Consider the following 22,685-nt stretch of genomic DNA (forward strand, 5'->3'; position numbering starts at 1 on the left):
TCCAGTTGTATATAGTATATAGGTGTGGATGTGGATATGGATGCAAATAAGGGTGCACGGAGGACCACATCGGCAGGGCGTGAATCCCGACGCACTCGAAACTGAAAGCAGATAAGTGTGGGACGAGGCGAAGCGGGCCGGCTCAACCCCGCGTTACATACACGAAGGATTCATTTCGATAGAAAACCGGTGTATTGTGTGCAAAGCAATAGACGGGGGCCACCGCCGGGAGAAAAGCTTTTGAGATTAGGAAAGGGCCACGCGGATCAAGCGCGTCGCTGTTGTTGGACCAGGTAAGTCCAGGGTATATTCATTTATCGATTAGAGCGGATGGATCGATGATGCTTTTGTGATCCACCTTTATACTGGCCGGCTACATGACGAGCCAGTCAGTCAGTCAGTCAGTCAGTTCAGGGGCCCGATTACGTGCATCCCTTTCGCCGACTTACTAATTGAGCTGTGGCTAACATGTGGATCTGCCCAGGGTCGGAAACTCAAGTCCACAAAAGAAAGAGCGGAGAATACTCCAAAGGACCGAGGAGCGAGGGAGATGGCATCGCCAAAGAAGGGCAGTTATGAGCCTGCTGCGGCAGTGGGAGGAAGTTGGCTGGTGCGCCGATACGGCCATAGCCTTGCTTCCATTTCCAGTTCCAGCATGCTCATTTCACTGCTCGTTGCAGTCACCTACTTCGCTCCTCCAAGCCAGGCCATGCTCATCACCACCAAGCTCAGTCCACGCACACCAAGCTGACGGTGGAGCATACGATCCATTCGAATTTGGACGTAATTGCACACCAGCGGCGTCCACACGGTGCTACGGCATGAACCATATGAGCCTCGTGACCACCAACCTCCCCGCAAAGCTGGACTTCTATACCGGCCCACTGGAGATGGCACACCTATTCATGTACACGCCTGAGAACGCAACATTCTTCTCCATCGCGTACCTGGGCCACAACGACGGAATCGGCAGTGAGCCCGTCAACGGGACGCTGTTCCCGGACGGCGCGACGTTCACGGCGCAGAAGAATAGTGTAAAGGGGCTACTTGAGATTGTGGCTATGCTGCGCAATGTTTCCTCGTACGCGCCGCTGCCGGCGACGGAGGTGACGAACACGTTCAGCCATTTGGGATGGGTGTGCCGAATACCACGGAGGCACAGGAAAAGTTCCATGAGCTGGGGGTCAACATATTGAAGGGCAAGGGTGAGCTGCCCGGTCTGGAAGGGCTCTTGGCGAATGCTTACGGCCTGGGGAGGCTGAGTACTCTGAAATTGACGGAGGAGGAGAAGAGGGCGATTGTACTGGGCTTGGTGCCCGAGTGGGACGCTCGACCATGTTGTTGTTGCGGATCTGGATGGGAATATAGTTGAGGTTCAGCAGGTGATTTTGGATCAGTGGTTCAATCATAGATGGTCCAATAGAGATATGGGCATATGGTCTTGAGATGGGAAAGGGGGAAGTGGATGGGAAGGGAGGGAAGCGAAGGAAGTGAAATGCACATTAATAGTGCTGTTCTGGGACAAGATTAACAAAGACCGTGGTAATAATGGTATTGGACAATTGTAAAGAGGTGAAATAATGAGTCCCTTATTCACGTAGTCGGTCATGTAGGTAGTTACTTACATATATGAAAAGCACAAGAAGCCGAGCGAGGTGACCGATTTTGTTGCTGAAGTTGAACGTGAGCCATTGGTTTTCAGATATGCTGGCTCAGAGTTCGTTTGACGGTTTGGCCACAGGTCACGACATAGAGCATCGACATAAAGCATTGTGCGTTTGACCCAAATAGAAAAATCACCTATCACCCTCAACGTAGGGTAAACATCCGAGCCTTTGGATGGCACATGGCAATGGTGAATTGACTGTCTCACTCAACAGCAACAAGTCAGCTCCTCAAGCTATACGACATCATGTCTTATTTTTGCACTGTTCGGAATCAAACCCTGGGGATTTCGGAGCAGCCAACTGTGGGAGACGAAACAGCTACAATAGCGAGGGCTCCAGGGTCGAAAAATAGATGGTTTTTGACTGGAGGCTACCTCGTATTGGTGTGTTAGAGATCTCGATAGCCTGACAAGTAGGACTATTCGACCGGGATATTGAGACCTTTTCTGGGATCTTTAGATCGCGCTCTGACAGATGCGAATGTACGATGCATCGTAAATCGCAGTCGTGGGTAGCCTTCGGACCAGCATAGCGGACCCGATAGCATGGATCGTCCTGCTTGGTTGTCCTATCTGCCCCGTCGCCATCTGCCGTCTCTTGTAGTGCTGATTGAGAAGACATGACTCCAAGTGAATCAGATCTGTAGTGAGGGAGTGAGGACACGAGAAAAATCCAGGCCCCCGCTCAACAAAGGATCAGACACAATATTCCTCGAGGAAGGGGAAGGGAGGGGACTCGTTCATGGAAGTTACCACTAGTGAAATTTGGTAAAAGCCCACCGGCCTCCAGGGAGGACTCAAACGCGTCTATCTATGTGACGGGACAGGTTGCCGTTTCAGGGATTTTAAGTGGAGTTTCCGCACCCTCGCTCATGCGATCTGTGGCGAGTCTCATAAAGCCAAGCTAATGGTTGAAAAGGACATTAATGGCAATAAAACTCACCAAGGCGGCAATGGGCCCTAGTGGTCTGCTCATTTCGCTCCTAAGTCCCCTTCTGGATTCCTGATTTGTTGATTCTAGTGACAAGAGCAGAGGCCATCTTCCTTGCAAAACTGCCAAAGGAGCGGTTACCACTTCTTTGTTGAAACGAGGCTGATCAAGGAACAGGTAGCGGCTTAGAAAATAGATGCACTGCCTCACTCGTGCCTCAGCATGTCGGAAGAATCGACATGTCAACTAACCTCAGAGGTACTCAGAGGCTATGGCCATGTAGCAGAAAATCAGCGGTCTGTGTCGCATGGCTGTTCATCCCGCTACTTTTCAAGATCCCAAAATTCAGAGAACCCTAGCATCTGACGAGGATCAACGCAGACCAGCCGATCAGAACCAATAAAAGCCACCACATGCAAGGACCACGAAAGTGGAAACATGACGCATATCGCAGGCAGGGCGCTTGACATAATTTGCCGATACGGAATGGTAATCGGTGACAACGAAGGCGTGCACAATTTCGACTGCTCGAGTTTGCACTGGCCTTGAATAGGGAGACATCGTGCGCGCAGCAGACGAGCTTTTGTCAGAACAGATCTTCAATGCTCAGATGCTTTCTCCAGCAAACAATACCTGTGGAGCTACCGAGAGGATGTGGAAAAGGTTAGGAGCTAGCATAGCCCTGGTCCCTGGATGTCAAAATGAGTATCAGCTGTTGTGATACTCCGTAACCATATCTTTGGAACAAAGAAAGTGCTGGTTTAGGATGCTCCTCCTCACACCCTGGCCCCATACTCCGTGGCACGGTACCATGAACCAAAATTGAATCGATGCAACCCAACAAGGCCTTGATTGTGGTGTGAGTACAAGCGCGCTTGCATATTGAATTTTCGCCACAATTGATGACCACCCAGCTGCTTCAAAAGTGCATCAAAGTGGATGTAAAGTTGCAGAGCTAGGCTTTCTTTGACTCGTTTGCTTGCACTAGCAATACATTCCAGATCCGCCAGCTGATTGATGACATTCCGATGATATTCAACTCAAGGAGAAACGTGTGCAACTCAGCCTAGACTGACCGGTCCGCTGCTGGACTGCATCCATGCGACATTTTGAGGAGTAAGGAGGCCGAGCTCCTTGCATTGCTTCATTACCTCGATTCGAATGGGCTCAAGTACCCGCACAAGTTGCAGGGCGGACTAGAGGAGGTTGAACGTTGTTGCTGCCTGCAAGCCGAGAGAAAGCTCGCGTTGGCTAGCGTATTAGAACGCGTCGCAGGGCAGCGGTGCCAGAAGCCGCCCTTGATTTGATCTCCCAATCTGCATGATTTACAACAGAAAGTACTCCGTACACCGAAAGTCAACCGGGTCGGGTCTCGTATTTCCCATTTTCAAGTTCCAACGATGGGAGAACGTATATGTGGGCGACGGTGATCCGCATACGAGGAAATTGCGAAGCCTCCTCACTGGCTCACTGGCTCGGGTCTCCTCACTCCTTCTTGTATAGTACTAGGGTAAAAGGGTGGAAATCCAGGCCACATATCCGTACCAAACAGAAGGATGTCAGTGTGTGATGGGAAAGCCATCCCCGCCCGTGCCAGCAGAACGTGGGACCATTACTTCGTATGGCGTACTCTGTACCTCGTGGGAAGTCTAATAACAAGGTCTTCAGCAGCACCGGCCACCGGTGGATATTGAAGACACATGTGGCCGCCACTGCGCTGAGGAATTGTCTCTAGTGGTGCCTAGCCCTCAGCCCTCGAACGTCGACCCTCGTGGCATTGTCTCTTTTCGGTTTCAGGTGTGTGTTGAGATGAGCTCCCTGCAAAAGTACGAGTATCGAGCACCCAAAGTCCGTGACAAAGTTGACAAGGAGAACCAGGATGTCGACTCACATGACCCATGGGTGGGTCATGCAGTGTGAGGCGTCGCTAGGTTGTGCATGGGGAAGAACATCGAGGGTATTCCGTATTGTTACATATTTGGTACCTACGGCTGCCCAGACATATGTACTCGGTGAAAGCCTGCAAGAACAGGGAGGGGTGGAGAGGGGCTGTTGGGTGGGAAGGCGCGAGGGGCTACCGAGCGGGGGCGCGGATCACGTCCAATCGTAGCTTCCTGGGCGTGACTCTTCTGCTCCCATTGGATCTCCAACGGACACCTGACCCACTAGCCCGTCATCCATGCCATCCATGCCCTTCTACTCCGTACTCTGTATGTACGCTCATCCACCGTGGATCAATCGACCTTCCTGGCCATATCCACTTCCACCCCCGTGTGCGTCTGCGGGGATCTCGGATTCTGTGGCGATCTTCCTTGCCGAAACCTTGAGCCAGCCCTAGTTCTAAGCGCGCGATCGCGAAGAACTGCTGTCAACTGGCTGGGGTTGCACAACATTACAGTCATCCGTACGGAGTACCTATGGAGGACTCCTCGCCCCCTCGCCGCCTTCCTTGGGTTCGGACGACCAGGTATCTGGCCTGACCTGACCCGACCGGGCCTGATATGCTTGGCTGGCTCGAGCTCCTGCAAGATCCGTGCAGCTTGAACCAGTGTGGGGATTCATGTCCGCGTCAGAAACCAACATGACAGCGCTTGATCGAGGAGAGAGAGCTGGCTCAGCGATAGCACGCGTCCACTTCACAGCCTGCGAAACTGAGGCAAATGGCAGACCTAGAGAGCAATAATCACCACTCCCACAATATTGCTTGTGTCGAGAGGTGATCCACCTTGCATCCCACACTAACAGACGGTCAATCACAACCGGCGGCCTCACCACTACCTATTGGGAAGGTAGCTCGTTGTTCTGCAGCAATTCATCAGATTGCTAATGACAAGGATCTCCCGCCCCCGTCCGCAGCCCCCGCTGCATCCGACTTTTCGGATAACTGATGGCCAGTGGCAAGGGCTGAGGAAGCCAAGCAGGGGTTGGCCGCAGTATTCAGACCTCATCCCTTGGTTATAAATTGTGATATATCAACTTGGCTACCCCAAACATCAAGGATGAACCGCTTTGTCGGGACGCGCTGAGTGTACTTAATGGATACCATGTTTTGCACAATGGGGTGTCAGCCAACACACCACCTACTTCTTTGTGCTCGTTTCCGCCCCTGATTCACACTCTGCCTTAACATCTTCCCAGAGCAGAAGATGGATTACAGTTCTCGCAATGAAAACAAAACCTCCGTTCATTCCACGGCTTTGATAGGCGGGTGGCCAGAATATCGACCGCAACACCCGGTCAAAATGATGAAAATATCATCCATCTTGAATGACAGCGATGATGAGCAATACGAGTCAAGCTCCACATCTTGCTCGTCAGAATCGAGTCCGTCGCCATCGAGCTCGACGTTGTCGCCCACCATCTCCACATTATCGCTGTCCTCATCTCCACCTGGCACTAAGCGCACCCAACGCAAGCGCGCACGCCAGGACTCAAGACCCAAGAAATCCCGAGGAGCCTGCCACAAGTACACGCGTGAGCAGGAGCATTTTATATGGTACCATAGGACCGATCTCCACATGCCGTGGGATCAAGTCGAACATGAGTACAAGCAGTATTTCAACCACGACCGTGAAAAAGGCGGGCTTCAATGCAAGTACTATCGAGTCCTCAACTCCTACAATGTTGAAAAGGTCCGGCAGCAAACGAAATGGGGCCAAGTCATTGGCAAAGCCAAAATTGGAAAATATGGCCTGCTGGCAACGGTTAAGTGCAATTATCCCTGGATCCGATTGCAACAGGGAGCATGAAAGCCGATCCCACTGGAATCAGCAACAAGTGATTTTGGAGGTGTGCTGGGTTTGCAAGTATAACTATAGGTGGTGTCTTGGTTGGTTCTTTGGGTTGGTGTGATCTTCACTTGGTGGGTTTGGCAAGTACAGTTATGGGAGGTACCTTGATGATTTTTGGGGGTTGCGCATGGTCACCACTTGCCATCATAGTCATCGTCGTATTCGTTGTCCGAGTCGTACTGACGATACTTGTAAGGATTTCGAGAGAACTGATCATCGGAGCTAACTTCGTCTTCTGGATAGTCGTTGGCGGGATTGTCCTCAGCTGGTGATGGCGCGTTAACGTTGCAATGATTACAAAAGTGCTTTGACTCACCATTCGAATCTTCTTCATCCCAGTCGTCGTCGTGATCACTGTCCACGTACCTATTCCAGAGATCCTCGTCTTCTTCGTCGATGACAAGCACACCGATTTTGGTGCCCCATCCGTCAATGTCGACTAGAGTGGCCTGCCCTGCATCATGCTGGACTTTAATATACGTCTCATATACAAAGTCATTATCATCGAGCACCATCCTGTCCGAATCGGCAGGGACAGGTGGAGGCGGTGGGGTCTTTTCTGCCTGGCCTTCAAGCTCGGCGGCTTTATCTCTGGACTCTGGGTCCAACTCCATCGCCAAAGCCGCAAGCTCGTCCGCCAGCTGATCAGAGTCGTGATCCCACGTACTCGGATGATCCTGTATCGATGTGCCTTTCCGGTCGGACTGGGCCTCGGCGATGACGAAGGATTTCGTTGGTGCACGCTTGGAGGATTGTAATTCTTCAAGACTATGTGCTTGGTCCCCACTCACAAGTTGTGATGCTCCATCCTCGCCTTGCCCAAGATCAATCACTTTGTCCACTGGGTCGCTTTGATAAATTGGGTTACGTTTGTGCTTGAACGATGCTGTGCGTCTCTCGACGAATGTTGCTAATGGTGGACGTATATCAATCTTCGTTCTCTGGATTTTTCCAGGAGCTGGGGCAACTGAAGATAGGTTACGTGTCAGGTGGAAGCGGCGAGGTTGCTGCTGCTGTTGTAGATTTCTGTCCTCGGCGGGTATCGGTGATGACGAGCCTTCGGCAGCATTCCGAGCTGCTCCCGCTTGTGTCTGAGATGGTTGAGATGTCTGTTCTTCAGTCCTGGCCTTCCAAGCTTCCTTGAGCCTCGCATAATCCCGCACATCATCCCCAGGAGCTGAGGAGCGTACGGCAGGAATCCCTGATGATGCAGGGCGAGTATATTGAGGTAAAGAATTCAGCTGAGATAATGGAGCAACGATGCGTTCTTGCACGCGTTGGAAGTAGAAGTCGGTGACCCTTCTCTTGCGATCAGGCGCGGTACTCTGTTCTAGGTCTGGGGGACGCCAGTTAGTGGGCAGTTGCTAGTTGATGCACATGCTGGACGGAACTCACACAGTGTCTCCACGGGCTCCTCCTGTCTTCTCCGCTTGATACTTATGCGCTCGGGCGCCAGCGACATGTTGATTTACGAGTGTGCGGCCCGATGAATATCTGTAGGGCGTGCTGCGTGTTGCGGAAGGTGGACTTGAAGTGAGGAAGGAAGCAGTGACGAAATAAAATTATTGGCGGAGGCAGTTGTTACCCCGCCAGGTAAAGGGTCCTTGCTCCTATGTAATTACAAGTTGAGGAGATACCGCTTCGGCAGGAGAGTCCAGGTGGCTCGTTCAGGCGGTCTTGGCCCATCGGGGCACAAATTCTCCCCAGGGGCCGTGCTATCTAGGCGCCTGGGAGGACGTGGCCTAGTTAAGACACCTTGTTCAACAAGGCCTCGAGCACCCCTGCCTTGTCTTCTACATCATGTCCTACAAATACTACCTATGTACTTGACCTGATCCTGTTCCGAAGTAGTTGGTCAGATTAACGACACCTAAAACACGATTCGAGGTTTGCGGCTTACTTATCATAAGCCCAATCGTCGTGAATACTTCCAATGATGTTGGCACTGAGAGGTCTCACATCACGAAACCGCTCTTACATCTTGTCATCCCTGAGGCTTCTAGTCTGACTGTCAGTCGCACTACGAGAGTATCCTCTTCTATACCCATTAACAGAAGAGCAAAGGCCCTGCAGACGTTGTCAGCTGTGCGCTTCTGCCCGTTCCATTCGTGGCGCACGTCGACATCAAGGCCTTCAGTGGGCGTATTGCAAAGGCACGATGTGATCTGGGCTAGTGTTCCTTCATTCTACCCTACATCATCTCTTCCTGAGGGAAATTACAGTGTAAAGTGAAGCGAAAGAGAGGAAGAGTTCCTCAAGCCTCGTCATGTCGCAGAGTGAAGCATACTGAAATTCACGATTGGTATACTCGATCAGGCCTTCGTCGAGATGACTCTTGTCCCCGTCCATCATCTTGCCATCGAATATGCCCAAGGCAAAGTTCACTCGAAACCCGAGTTCAGATCATTTGTCACTGGTGCCCGTTGTTGTCAAGCAAAGCAATAAACGGTCTGCGCAGAACCAAACGTCACAGCAGAAACACCCATGTAACCGACCTGGCCATGATGCTCATTCTGGCACTCACCCTCTCGGTGCTCTCCCTTGCATTCCCAGTATACCCTGTCCTGGATGTCGCCCAACTTGCCATTCGCAATGAACACGCCAGCGACCCCGAAGTCGAAGCTGTCACTGCACTCCGCTTCAATATCGACCCCGACATCTACGGCATTGCCTGCGGCAAACATTTCTCCGCCAACATCAATGTGAAAGATGCAGGCTCCCCTGCCTCGACCAGCGCTGTCTGTAATGCTGTGCGCGATCTTCTCGTCAGTTCCGACAGCAAAGGCAACAGCAACATCGACCTGGTCTTCACCTGTCCCGGACGTTCTGTTAGCATTGGCGGTGGCGACCGTGATATCAAAATTGTGCTGAATACCGAAGAATCACCATCTTTTAGCGATGTTCATAGCGCCACTCCCGGCACCATGACAGTCACCGGCGAAAAGGAGAAGTTCATTGTGACTACACCCGTGGATGTAGGAATAACCAAGTCCTCCAACAGCGAATTGATCTGGCAGTACATCACTTGCACCTAGTCTTGAAGGAGCTGTAATGTATGGCAAGGGGGGCTGTGATGATCACCCTTATTTTCCTCAAGTCCTGGTTGGGTGTTAACAAGCCAGCCAACTCACGGTCTATCTCCGAGAACAAGTCTGCGCGCTGCCCGATAGCTAGGCTGGAAGACCAACTTCAAATGCACAGACGAAAGGACCATGATAGTGAGATCTCTGCACAGAGAAGGGATGACGCACCACTGGCAGCAGGCTCGAATTCACTGCTCCACAATGACAGGATCGTTTTTCTATCTCACGCCCGAAAGGACTCTATCCTTATTTCGTTCCGGTGTGGTTATAATGAATAAGCTGCGGGTGTTGGTGGAGCCCTTCTAGACAAAGGATCTCCTGTGAGGAACACGCGCAAGCTCATCTCCAGCCTTCTCACAGATGTTCTGGGAGCCCGGTGATGGCATCAATTCCGCACCCTTGAAGGAAGAACATGTGTATTTGTAAGTCCCGGAGCCTCGTTCCACCGTCAAGGCCCGCGATGCGGAGAGTTGTTGTGTGGGGCCTGCTAGACATGCTCCACCCCTGGTTTGTCTTGTCCCATCCAGCGTCATGGCTCAAGTCATTCCCTATCACCCTACTGTAAGTGCTGCTAGTCATTGAAAAGAGTGGCGCTCCCTCACTGTGAAATGTGCCATGCCTCAGCTGTCCACACATTGTGTGCTTGCTTGGAGAGAGTCGATTGTTCGTAATGAACGGCGCAAAAGAAGCAGTGGACGAGGCTGCCAATAACAGTCACACAGCATCCACGCCCGTGCGAGGCTATACTGTCAATATCAGCCACGACAGCTTGAACCCTATCGTCGCCTGTGATGACAAGGTCGCGGACTTAGATGCTCGAAAATGTCTCTCTCAAGGAGGAACAAGCGCCTTCATCACCAGCCAACACGATGATGAAAAGCCTAAATTCCCAGCCCCAGGACCTCAAGAGATCACCGGGGCCTTATCGTCTGCCCCTGCCCTCCCTCTTATTCACGAGGTCCTCTTCGTGGCCATCGTGTGCCTTGCCCAATTATGCACTCAAGTCAGCTTTGGCCAGGTCCTGTTCATCCTGCCCGTCATTGGTGAGAGCTTTTCTCTCAGCGATGAGAGCGAGTTGAGCTGGCTCGTCGCCGGATACTCCCTGACCGTTGGGACTTTTATCTTGATTTCCGGCCGCTTTGGTGATGTCTTTGGCTATAAGCGTATGCTTATCATAGGTTACGGCTGGTTCGCGCTGTGGACTATGGTCAGTCGAGACCCTGGAAGCTCTGAAGCCGACGACCCAACTTTTTCTCGTGGTATGTCGAACGCTGACCCGATAAGCAGATCTGTGGCTTGAGCGTGTACTCCAACCACATCCTGTTCATCTTCGCGAGAGTTCTCCAGGGCGTTGGACCTGCAATAATTCTCCCCAACGGTTTGGCACTGTTTGGCGCCTTCTACCCTCCTGGGCCGAGGAAAAATATGGCATTCGCTCTCTTCGGTGCTTGTGCTCCAGGTGCGTGAACCAGGCCCAGGCTCCAAACTCTCAAACACCAGAAGTCAAGTCTGAATCTTTCTACTGACGCACCTTGACCCATCTTCACAGGCGGCGGCATTCTCGGCGGCGCATCAGCCGCTGTCTTCGCATTGGCATGGTGGCCATGGACGTTCTGGTCGCTGGCTCTCATCATCGCCATCATCACCGTCTCAGCGATCTTCATCGTCCCCGACCCTCAAGCATCTTCGAAACAAGCACCCAAACAACCCAAGCCTTCGCCCACAAACCTACAGTCATCACTATGGGAGATGGTCCAACTCCTGGATCTGGCCGCCGCCGCCGTGGGCATCACGGCCCTGGTTCTCTTCAACTTGTCATGGAACCAGGCGCCCATCGTCGGCTGGCAGCAACCATACGTCTACGTGACGTTGATCATCAGCGCCCTGCTGGTCCCACTGTTCTTCTACATCGAATTCCGCGTGTCGAAAAATCCGCTACTTCCCCTCGATGCGTTCACCTCAGACACCGGGTTCGTTCTCGGCTGCATCGCCTGCGGATGGTCTTCTTTCGGTGAGCAACTACGCGAGAAACGAGGCTCAGTCTTCATCTCCTTCCTGTCTGAACCGTTGGAATCCCACCCCTTCCCTCCCGGACCTTACCTCCCAGCCCAAACAGTTAGCACAAGTAGGACATAAAGACTGAGCCCCTTCCACCGTCACCCTCCTGCCTCCCCCCTCTCGCATTTACTCACAATCCCAACCCAGGAATCTTCATCCTATACTTCGTGAAATTCTGCACAACGCTGCGCCACGCAACACCATTACAAACAGTCGCATGGGGATCGCCCGTCGCGGTATCCGGAGGTCTCGCCTCGGTAGCCACGGGCCTCCTCCTGAACAAACTCGGGCCGGCACCGGTCCTTGCAATATCGATGTTCTTCTTCACGATCGGCAACCTGATCATCGCGACGACCCCCGTCCACCAGACTTACTGGGCTCAAACGTTCGTCTGTGCGGTTGTGATCCCCTGGTACGTTCAATAATCGAATCAAGTCCACCCCTCCTTGCTCCTCAACGCCTTGTGTATCTCATCGTCATCAATCCTGCAACCCACATTGCTAATCTAGAGTGTTCCAAAATACAGGGGCATGGACATGTCCTTCCCCGCGGCCACCATAGTCCTTTCGAACGCCGTGGGCGCCGAGACGCAGGGCATCGCTGCGAGCTTGGTCAACACCATTGTCAACTACAGCATCTCGCTAGGTCTGGGGTTCGCAGGCACCGTCGAGGTCCATGTCAACCGTGGCGGCAGGACGCCCAGTGACCTGCTTTACGGCTATCGCAGTGCTTGGTATCTCGGCATCGGGTGTTCCGGCTTGGGGTTGCTGGTGAGTTTGGTGTTCTTGATGAAGAAAAATTTCAAGGGAGGAACGGGCCAAAAAGGGGTGGGTCTGTGAGCATGTGGGATTGAGCGCTATATGTATTTGGATTGTCACGGTAGGGAGGATTTACAGTCTCCTCCCAGAAAGAAAAGTGGCCTGTGTGGAATGAGCAGGATGAATTGGTTTGGTTTGTAGATGCTGCTGGTGGTCACTAGGGTCAATGTGATTGGTAATTCATCCTACACATAGTGGATCGACAGTTTCCGACTGCCACAAATTCAAGCTCGATCTAACAATTCAGTTCTCACATCATTCTTAGACCTCGGTGATTTCTTCATGCTCAAGGTTTCTCATCTCCTCGTAAACGCCGTGTTGTGTCGCTAAATGCAATTCATTCGTTCCTTCTGATCGTAGCATGCAGGGCAAGGGCAAGGGCAAGCACTGGTCTTATTTCTGGCTTAACTAACATGCTGCTGAACGGCTTCCTTTGGCACCACGCCTTGCGCAACAAAGATATCTACCAGGCCCTGCAAAGGTTCCATGTCTTTCTTGGGTAGTAGATCGTAGTACATTGCGACTGTGATGAAGTGAACGAAGCAACTGTTCAGTTCCAGATGGCGGTTGATGTGCCAGAATGGACTGTCCCAGTGATTATGGTATAGATGTGCGTAGCACCGAAACATCTGCTTGATGATGCTCTTGACGTCCTGGTGGTAATGTTGGGGGAAACCAGCAGCCTTACCAATCCAATCATCGTTCATACCCGATAGTGAAGTGAGTGATTGATTGAGATTGGTAGGGGGTGCGGCGATCGGGGTGCTTGCACTTGTAGGGGTTGCGCCCACGTCGCCTGAAGCGTAAGCCGTTGCAGCAATAGCGGGAGGAGGGTCGGTGGGGAAGACATTCTGATCGTGGATCTTGCCAACAATCCATCGCTGGACACGGACTATATAAGATGGGGCGGGGATTTTGGCAGGTCGTCCGTTTTCGAGCCAGGTGTATGTGAGTCTATGGTAAGAACGGTCAGTGAGAATCACGAGACTAACGGCTGTGGATGTTAGAGGAGAACATACCGTCCTGCGGACATGGTTGGACAACTGTGATCGTTGCACAATGGCTGACCGGTATTTGTGTCTGTCTCTTGTATGACTTGAATCATGCCGGTAAGTAGTCTGTTCATTTCCACCACTACCGTTTGTTAGAAATGTGATGAGAGGCCTCGCTCAGGAGGTCAGAACATACATTGATGGGCTAGCCATTCACCCAGATCAACGTTCTTAGGTTGAGCAGCCAGTGTCAAGAAGTTACCCTTGACTGAGCACTTGGCGTACTTCTCATTAAGAAATTTCTTGGGCTCATGCTCATTATAGACTGCCTCTTGACTGTATGTGGAAGACATGGAAGGAGAGTTAACCAGAGGAGGCATGGGGGGAGCGTTTTGCTGGATAGGCGACTGAGATCCGTTGTACTGGCCCTTGAGATTCTGGTTGCTCTTGGTATTGCCTCTGGTGAAGCCTTGACGTCTAAGAGACGGAGGGCGATCGTTAGCATTCTGAATTGGCCTTTGAAGGCTGTGAAATCGGATTTTCCACACCATGGTCGCTCGACAAATCTGGCCATTGTGAAAGCGGTAGAGGGGAGGGGAGCGTCTCGCACGAGAACTTACACGCTCTGGAAGAAGGTTGCCATATTGCTATACACCGTTCAGTGTCGCAGACGCAGTCACAATCACAGTCCACCAGGCCTCCTAAGTAGTGGTGTGTTTAGAATTATGCTGGGGCAAGACAGGAGGAGGAATAGATCCCAAGTTGGCGGTGGAACTGGCCTGCACATTGAAACTCGAAACACGGAGGTCAATTCAATATGAGGCAACTTCGCCGAGGACGGCCGCTAGCCGCTTCAGGCAATATCAATCTGTTAATTCGCGACCATGAATTCTTGACAATTTGAACGTCCAAGACACGTTTATTTACTTGTCTCCGTCAAGTCTCGCTCATCTTTATGCCCGTCTTTGTGGCTCACTTCCCGCAGGCTCATATCTCCACGCCGACTCACACTGTTTCCTAGGTAATTGATCTTCCACAATATCGACAGCCTCTGCTATAGCCACACTTGACCCCATCTTTGAATAATGTCGGCCGAGGTCGACACCCCCCCCTCCAACGGCGATGTGGACGACAATCTCACTCCCGAGGGTCTGAACGGTGGAGGTTCCGAAGATGATGCTGATTTATTCGGAGATGACGACGATGGTGAGGTTCAAGGTGAAGCCAACGAGTACGGACCGATACCCTCTTCCCGCATACGAATGGGCTACCTAGAAAGGAAAACTGATTACCTTGCTTGCAGGCTCAACCGAAAACTCGATGACTCGGAGCTCGACTCTGGAGACGACGAAGGACGAACGGATCGCATCGAACCCACTATCGAGGACAACCAGGAAGACAATGAGTTTAAGCAAGTGCGGATGCTACAAGTCGACCTGGCAAGAATAAAACCCCCTGAGGGAGACGACCTATACTTTCTCAACATGCCCCCGTTCCTTGGTGTCAAGCACAAGGCCTTCCAACCATCCACATATGAACCACCGACCGTGCCGCACGAAGCTCGCGACCGGACAAAAACAGATGTTGAAGCAGGAAAATTCTCCGCATTTTCGACGGCGTCCACCACCATGTTCTGGCGGCGAGACCCCAAGACCCCGAGTCTCATTCAGTCCAACACACGCATGGTGCGCTGGTCCGACGGCAGCATGACGCTGCAAATCGCCTCCCAACCCAAAGACCATTACCGAATGTCCACGAATCCTCTACGGCAAGCATGGCCCAAGACGCAAGGCGGCGCTGGAGGAGGAGCGGGAGGCAACACCAGCCAGGACTACGACCCCAACAAGGACACTCACAATTACCTCGCCGCACCGCACTCGGTAGTCGGCGTCGACTTACAGATCGTGGCACCATTCGACGCAACGCTCAAGATCCAACCGACAGGCGACTACGTGGACGAGTCAGTTCTCAAACTGCAACAATCCCTCGCAGCCGCGACCGAACAGCATGACCCGATCGCGGCCCTCCGACCGACACGAATCGACCCCGAGCTCGCAAAGCGCGAAGCCGAGAAATTCGAGAAAGAGCGAGTCCGCGCCAATCGCAAAGTCGAAGCCGCACGGGAGCGTTTGATCACACGCAAAGACCGAGTCATGGGCCGAGCCGGCATGGGCGGACGTCTCGGTGGCACGGGACTCAGCATCGCAGGGCTAGAAGACGAAGACGGCATGCCAGGCGCGCGGGGCAGCCACCTCAAAGCGAAAGCGAAGCGGCGCAAGACAAACCGCCGCGGCGAGATCTACTCTGACGACGAAGACGAAGACATGCCCCGCGGCCGGCGCGAGGACGAATACGACCGCGAAGATGACTTCCTCGCGGCCTCGGACGAAGAGCCTGAGATCTACGATGACGACGGCGACGAGGTCGAGGCTGAAGACGATGATCCGGACGTCGATGATCTCGAGATCGAGGGCCGTGATACCGTTGTTGATTCACGGACTAGAGGCGAGCAGCAAGGTCGCAGTAGAGGCCGAGAAAGAGGTTCTACTCCCAAGCGCTCTGCGAGTGGTGGTGGTGGGGAGGATGATGACGACGACACCGCGGGTCCCCTTCCGCAAGGCTCACCGCAGAGAGGGAAGAGGCGGCGGATCATTGATGACGACGATGAAGACGAGTGAAACATGCTCTAGCCAGATAGAACCGGAAGCCTGTCTGCGCATTTTTCGACAACTGACATACATGTCTCGAGAGCGAGCATGACAGCTAGACATCCAAGCTTAATCGCAAGGATCTGACTAGCCACCTCGTTAGATACTCAGATCGCTTCTTCCCGGGCGTACTGATCTCTGCTCGAGAACCATTAATCGAAGGCCACTTTCCACACACTACACAAGAAATCTTCCCAGACCTAGTTACAGTAGTACGGCGAGTCACGACAGATATATCTATATATATGTGGTCTAACTACATCCCTAAAGCTGGTGGCAGGCGGCAACTAAGCGCTACACGGTGTGATCAACTAAGTGACCTCCACAACGTAGTCCGGCGATGAGTTCTTGACTGCTTGCGGCCTTAGTAACTGAGCGCCTGCCTGTAGCATCCTAAAGTACTGTAGACTAACTACTACATATCTAGTACTACTTGCTACACAATTGATGAGACACCATGCCATACCCATGGTACACATACGGACCTGATATAGTGACACTGCACCGGCCACCTCCTACCGCTGGTCACTGGGTGATACTGGACTTACATAGCATAGTAGTGTCGATCAACTAATGCACTCATTGACTACATGTCTACAGAAAGCTCCGCGCGGCAAGGCTTGCCCTCCCTCACGCAGACAAGTCCTCCAGAACTCGGCGCGATTCCGCGACTTTCTCTCGAGATGTGTCGGCAATCATAAACATACGCTCCTCAATTACCTAGGTACATACCTGTGAAGGTATCGTGGAGCTAGGTTCAATCTATTTCCGACGTATAGTCTTCTTTTGGGCCCTGCTGTATCCTTCTTCTCTGCAAGTTCCCAACAAAGCCATCATCGTCATCAATCACCAAAGAAAAATTCTGCCAGAAACAGCCCGATCAATGTACCTGTGGTGTATCATAAATTACAGGAGCATATACAGAAACCACTTGAATCCTGGCAAGCATAGCCTTGGCCCGTCTTGGGTGCTAGACCATAAGTTGCCACCTACAACGGGAGCGCTCCCAGCCCTTCAGCTCAATAAATTCCTCAGGCTAGGACTCGCACTCGCTCCAGGTCCATCTCTCTTCTCATCCCTTGCCGGTACTCCAGTGGCCGGAGTGATAGGCCGATGTGTGGGGCTCGGCACAGCTAGAGGACCAAACCTCTGTGTGCCTGTCATCTCAACACTCGCCTGTCTAGAATGTGGCCGTCCGGCTTGTTCCGCTTGCTGTGCAATTTGGGCAAGTGACTGTGACGATGACGGCTGTCTCGCAATTGTAAGCGGTGGTGGCGGCGGAGGCGCTTGTTGGCTGTATATTCTTTGACTCGACGAATGTGGCACGGTATATCCATTGACTGGTGAGCCTATCCCGCTTTGACGAGGTGGATCAGGAGGATACGGACGAGCTAGAATATCTCGACCGCCGAGTCCCAGTCTAGGCGATGGTACTGGAGGGCGTTCTGGTCCAAATCGAGGGGGTGAGGGATACCGTGGTGGCAGAGACGGCGAAGCAGAAGGTGGCATAGAATGATGAGACACGCCATGACCGTATGGTCCAGGAGGAGGTGAATGCTGCGCTAAGTGGCTGGTGGCAAGACCGGCCGGAGGAGGTGGTGGAGCGGATCCATATGGTGAACTATGTGGTGGTCGACCGTAAGGAGGTGGATTGTATTCATGAGGTGGAGCAGGCCGATAGAGGGATGAATGACCATAAATTCCACCCACAGGAGATTGATGATTCGCAGGACGGATAGATGCCGAAGACCAGTGTGGAGGAGGAGGAGGAGGAGGAGGAGGAGGCGCAGTCTGCCATGCTGGAGGATGAGAAGGAGGCGGTGGAGGTGGAGGGGCAATCGGCGCTCCGTTTGGATGCGAATGTGGTGAGACATCCAACGATGGACGATTGAGAGGATAAGTGGGCGGCGCAGGAGGTGCAGGGAAGGAAGACGGTGGCGGATATGCAAATACTTCCTGAACAGGTTCAATCGAGCGTGCTTCGCGTGGCTTGATCTGTGAGGGTGACGTGGGTGGCTCACGTTTCAAGACATGGCATTTGTGGCATTGATATTGCGCAGAAGCCTTGTCATCGGCCAAAGAGCTCACTGCAGGACCATCAACGGGTTCTGCCTTGACAAGGCCATTGGTCATGAAAGTGTCGTAAGATCCATTGCTAGGTCCATACCCGCCATCTGCTTGTGCTCCGTTGGTCATTGGTGGAGAGCGTGATGAAACATGGCCATCTTGTGCAATGGGCCACCATCTAGGACTAACATCCACCAAGCATGTACAGCATTTTCTGACGCCACCAGACTTCTTTATTGTTGATTCGGCATTCCTTGACTCGATCACGGTATCGTCGAGAGCTCGTGGTGATTCGGCTGCCGGCGAGGATCGAAGACTGTGTCCTGCTGGCATTTCAATCTGCGATGCAGAGCCACTGGTGGTGCCATTTATGACAGAAGTACGGCCTTGTGAGGAATGAACTGGAAATGCCGAGGTAGTAATATTGGTGGTGAATTGAGCCGCGCGTCGAACCGTCCCTGTCGTTGAAGCGTCCACTTGCTTGTATGTATGAGCGAAGAGCTGCATGGCAGTCAAGCCAGACTCTGTTGGCTCAAGCATGCTGTGCACGTAGGATGTCGGTTGATGGGCTGGGCACCAGATAGCAGCAGTCACAATGCCACTTTCATTGTCAAATTTCATCACGTTGACGGCATCTCGTCGACTGCTCTTAACCGGGGCAACGTCAAAACCGAACAGGTACTCTGCCTGGTGACCGCAGCCCACATGAAAGTACGAGTTGCAGTTCGTTTGGTGGCATTTGACGGTTGGCAATCCAGTCCTTTTGCAAAGCTTGCACGCAGGTTCAAATCTTTCAGCAGGAATGAAACCGACACCCTCAGCTTCGTCAAGCAAATCTGCATTGCCAAATTTGATCTCCTTGGTCCAGATTGCACATGTGACATGTACCCAATTGTTCCAAGCCGTCCTTTTAAGGGCTTCCCGTGGGTTGACGGGGCGACCTGCCGCTTCTTGTTCCATTCTCCAGCGCCGACTCGCTTCCTGAATGATTTCGCGTTCTATGCGTTCTTTTTCGCGGTCGCGGTCAGTTTTCTTTTTATGGGTCGCTCTCAGAGGCTCCATAAGTTCCTGTTGGGTGTATTTGACAGGGCAGAGAACACACTCATAGGTCGTCGAGACTTGTAAATTGTGATCGTTCCTGCACATGTCACAAAACCAGGGGTTCGTATTTGCTTTTGGTCCTATTCCATAGCAAGCACCATGGACATGCAACCTGCAGTCTCGGCATTTAAGCAACTTCTGACCCGGAACATCGATCACGTGGCAAACAGCACATGGATGAATTTTCACCTTAGGTGGATCCGGTTCAATAGGGGGAGGTTCTTGAGGCTTCTCTGGCACTTGCTTCTTCTTCTCCACGGGAGGTACGTCTAGGGTCGGTTGAGCATTGACGTCTTTATCGGCTTTGGTCTTCTTCTTGGGTGGCTCGTCCGGTTGGATGATATTAGCAGGCACCTCCAGGCCAGCTTTGTTCACCTCATCCGCTGCACGAGGAGGAATAGGATCGCCTGACATCTGATGTGCCTCAAGGATCAAACGTAGTAGCTCTTCGTCAACCTTTCGTTTAGCGGCTCTGCTTCCAGATGAGGCGATCTTCTTCGAGATTTCTTCGATGTCTTCGTACTGAACGGCGTATTTGCGCCACAAGTATGCACATCTTCCACAAAGCGCCAATGTCAGCCATAGGCTTTTATCTTTGCTATTCTTGGCCGACTGGTCTTTGGGCACAAGTGTACCAGGAGCGGTCTGCGGAGCCCGTCGCCACTGTCTAGAGTGACGGGTTGAACAGAATTTGCATTCGAAGCCACGCTTTTTCTGCTGTGCTTTCTCGTCGTCAAAGGCGGAGTCGTCATAGTCATGTGCTACATCATCTAGCAATTTCGGGGCGTTGCCTTCTTTATCGGCGCGCTTGGACTCTTTCTTTGATCGTCGCCCCTCGAAGGCGCCCCAGATCTGTCGTCCACGCTCAGATTTCTTCCACATGTAGTAGAAACGAACAATTCTTGACTCCTTGACACTGCTTCCGACGTGCCGAGACACTGCGTGGAGTTCACTCCCATATTTGGCGACTCCTTCTTCAAATCGTTTGATCTCTTCGCGATTTAAATCGGGTTGCTTCAAATCTGCTCTCAAGGACAATCCTTTCATAGCTTGCAGTGCTTTTTCGACATCATAATTGTTCTCCTGTAACTTCTCGATCGCTTTAGTAAGAAAGTCAACCGATGTGTCGTGAACGTTGTACTGTTGGGCGATTGGCTTGACTCGCTTCATATAGTCATCCACAATCCTTTCTGCATCCTCCGGCGGCTCGTTGTTGTCGTCACCACCCCTTTCAAGGGTCTGTGGTTCTGGCATTTTGAAAATCAACTGAGCAGTATGTTCCTTCTTACCTTTGATTTCAACTGGCTCATCGAGTCCACGGGGGATGTAGCCAGGCGGCTCGTCAACCACCCACTTAGGACGTTTGAGACGATGGTCTTTGTCCGTGTCAGTACCGGTATCCTTAGAAGGCTTGGCGCCTTTAAGATTGGTGTGTTTCATATATTTTCGCTTGATTTCAGCGGGCTTGACCAATTCCACAGGTCTACCATGCCACACGTTGACATTTGCCTGATGGCGAGGACCAAGTCTAGAGCTGGCACGGGGATAGATACGATCGTCATAATCTAGAGCGTCCTCCACTCGAGAATGGACCCCCAAGTATCGCCACGGCCACAGATTTGCTTGTGCAATTTGGGCAGGTGTAGGTTCTGGATGTGGCTCCGGGGCAGCGCTACTCTCGCGAGTGTCTTGGGTTCTCGGACCACTGTCGTCTTCGTCCTCGTCCATAGGATCGTCATCATCTCCATGGGCCGCTTCGGAGCCCGCAGGAGTATTCCGGTAGTCCATCTTCATCTCCTGTGCCCTGCTGCAGGCAGCGCAGGCCCACGCAAAACCTCGAGCAGGCTTCTTCAGAAGTGGTGGCCTCACGCACCGCATGTGGTATGTTTTCTTGCATACTGCACAATCGACCGAGTCATGATTGCTAGCAAACTGCTCGCATTTCGTGCACTTCTTGCTCTCGCTGGTCAATTCACGACCTCGACCAACCTCGACCAGAACAAACTTCCACCTTTGGTCTAGTACCATCTTGACCCGCTGGGGTACATTGACGACTTTGCGCACAGGGATGACCTCATAATAGCGGTGCATATAACGGTCGTAAAGCTTGTCAAACCAAAATGAATCTTGTTGGCATCGATATTCGTCCATGTTGGAGATATCAGATAGATGCTGAATGTTACACTTCCCACGAATCGAGGTGAGGGGACAGGTATCGGAATGCATTGAAGCAAAGACGACCCGAGTGTCTTGGACACGCCGGAGGATGTCTTTCGGACGGTAGTACCAATTGACTCGCATCGCATCAATGGGAAGTTCAGGGTCGTTCTTCTGGTGCAGAAACTCCATGATCCGCGCAAGATAGTACGGCTCCCCGGGAGGTTCACAAACAAAGTAGACATGATCTGGGAACAATTAGAATTCGATGTACGACAAATTTGAGTAGCTGAAGTTGTTTTACCGTTTGCCTGCACGACTGTGCCGTCGTCCGAAACTAACTGGTTTTTCGGGTTGAGTCTGCGCCCACAGTTTGTGAAACTCATCATGTTTGTCTCAACATAACCCTTGAAAGGGACTGAGGCAGTATTTCTCAGTCGGGAAGCGGTGGCACTCGAATGTGCAGCGACAGTGTGGTTGGCACCAGGTTGTTTCCTCTTCTTTGAAGGCGCAGGAGCAGGGGTTGAAGCCGGAGTATGGGCCGCAGATGACGTGGCAGGCCCATTGTCAGTGGGCTGGTCAACAAGAGAATTGACCGCAGTATAGCTAGGAGTGGCAGCTTGACTCTCGGTGGCAGCAGCAGAGGTTCTCTTGCTGGACCGCTGAGGTTTACTCAAAGCCTCCAACTCGATGTCTAGATCTTTGTCTTCAGCATAATTAATGCGTCCTCCAGTACGATTCCTAGAACGAGTTCCATAACTTGTAGGGCCTACACTGTTTGCATCGACCTGGTCGGGCGGGGGGTGCTGTGAGGAAGAAGACGCGGTGGCGGTCATGGGCTGCGACTGAGGCGTCTCGAGGGGTTGCGCAGTTTCGGGTGCAGGCGAAACATCCATGCTATCGAGAGGTGTGCTTGGCGGTGCATCGTCGGGAGACTGGGCGACTGAAGCTGAATGAATTTTGGGAGTGAGTTCTGAAGGCACGCTTGCGACAGGGCCATTGTCTGACTCCGACATGGCGAGTCGTGAAGAAATGTGTGCTGGGGAGGAAATTTGAGGTGGGTTGAATCATCGCATGGCTCGTCCGCTCAAACAACAGGTGGCCAACACCCGGGTGGAAAGAGCAGAATAATAAACCCGGTCACTGGCTGAGGACTATACAGGTATGCTCAAGTGAATAGTGGCACACTGACGAAAGTCGTGCAGTGGAAAGTGGAAATGCAATGCGGGTGACAGATGGGGAGACGCGAAAAGTGGAAGCAGAAGGACGTGGGTGCCAGTGGCTGTTGAAAGGTCGATATAAAGAGGCACGCG

At 52.3% G+C, this 22,685-nt stretch overlaps 7 protein-coding genes across 7 annotated transcripts; 4 read left to right on the plus strand and 3 right to left on the minus strand.

Annotated features, from left to right (window-relative positions):
* Positions 1-5,839: 5,839 nt before the first annotated feature.
* A1O9_05955 (uncharacterized protein) lies at positions 5,840-6,346 on the plus strand (the record flags this gene model as incomplete). The annotated part of the gene is made up of 1 exon (XM_013405168.1): positions 5,840-6,346. The coding sequence occupies one exon, from the start codon at positions 5,840-5,842 to the stop codon at positions 6,344-6,346; it is 507 nt and encodes a 168-aa protein (XP_013260622.1).
* Positions 6,347-6,519: 173 nt separating this feature from the next.
* Positions 6,520-7,850, minus strand: A1O9_05956 (uncharacterized protein; the record flags this gene model as incomplete). The annotated part of the gene is made up of 3 exons (XM_013405169.1): positions 6,520-6,653; positions 6,705-7,724; positions 7,784-7,850. 3 exons carry the CDS (start codon positions 7,848-7,850, stop codon positions 6,520-6,522), a joined length of 1,221 nt encoding a protein of 406 aa, XP_013260623.1.
* Positions 7,851-9,021: 1,171 nt separating this feature from the next.
* On the plus strand, positions 9,022-9,417 carry A1O9_05957 (uncharacterized protein; the record flags this gene model as incomplete). The annotated part of the gene is made up of 1 exon (XM_013405170.1): positions 9,022-9,417. A coding segment is annotated over one exon (396 nt), but the record flags the coding sequence as incomplete, so codon positions are not given.
* Positions 9,418-10,141: 724 nt separating this feature from the next.
* On the plus strand, positions 10,142-12,368 carry A1O9_05958 (uncharacterized protein; the record flags this gene model as incomplete). Its single annotated transcript, XM_013405171.1, has 5 exons — positions 10,142-10,678; positions 10,759-10,930; positions 11,021-11,482; positions 11,677-11,941; positions 12,056-12,368. The coding sequence occupies 5 exons, from the start codon at positions 10,142-10,144 to the stop codon at positions 12,366-12,368; spliced, it is 1,749 nt and encodes a 582-aa protein (XP_013260625.1).
* Positions 12,369-12,751: 383 nt separating this feature from the next.
* On the minus strand, positions 12,752-13,890 carry A1O9_05959 (uncharacterized protein; the record flags this gene model as incomplete). Its single annotated transcript, XM_013405172.1, has 3 exons — positions 12,752-13,301; positions 13,367-13,481; positions 13,536-13,890. The coding sequence occupies 3 exons, from the start codon at positions 13,888-13,890 to the stop codon at positions 12,752-12,754; spliced, it is 1,020 nt and encodes a 339-aa protein (XP_013260626.1).
* Positions 13,891-14,424: 534 nt separating this feature from the next.
* On the plus strand, positions 14,425-16,017 carry A1O9_05960 (uncharacterized protein; the record flags this gene model as incomplete). The annotated part of the gene is made up of 1 exon (XM_013405173.1): positions 14,425-16,017. One exon carries the CDS (start codon positions 14,425-14,427, stop codon positions 16,015-16,017), a length of 1,593 nt encoding a protein of 530 aa, XP_013260627.1.
* Positions 16,018-17,061: 1,044 nt separating this feature from the next.
* Positions 17,062-22,388, minus strand: A1O9_05961 (uncharacterized protein; the record flags this gene model as incomplete). Its single annotated transcript, XM_013405174.1, has 2 exons — positions 17,062-21,620; positions 21,677-22,388. 2 exons carry the CDS (start codon positions 22,386-22,388, stop codon positions 17,062-17,064), a joined length of 5,271 nt encoding a protein of 1,756 aa, XP_013260628.1.
* Between the last annotated feature and the right edge of the window lie 297 nt (positions 22,389-22,685).

This window comes from Exophiala aquamarina, assembly GCF_000709125.1.
Source record: "Exophiala aquamarina CBS 119918 chromosome Unknown aczIA-supercont1.4, whole genome shotgun sequence".
NCBI lineage: Eukaryota > Fungi > Ascomycota > Eurotiomycetes > Chaetothyriales > Herpotrichiellaceae > Exophiala > Exophiala aquamarina.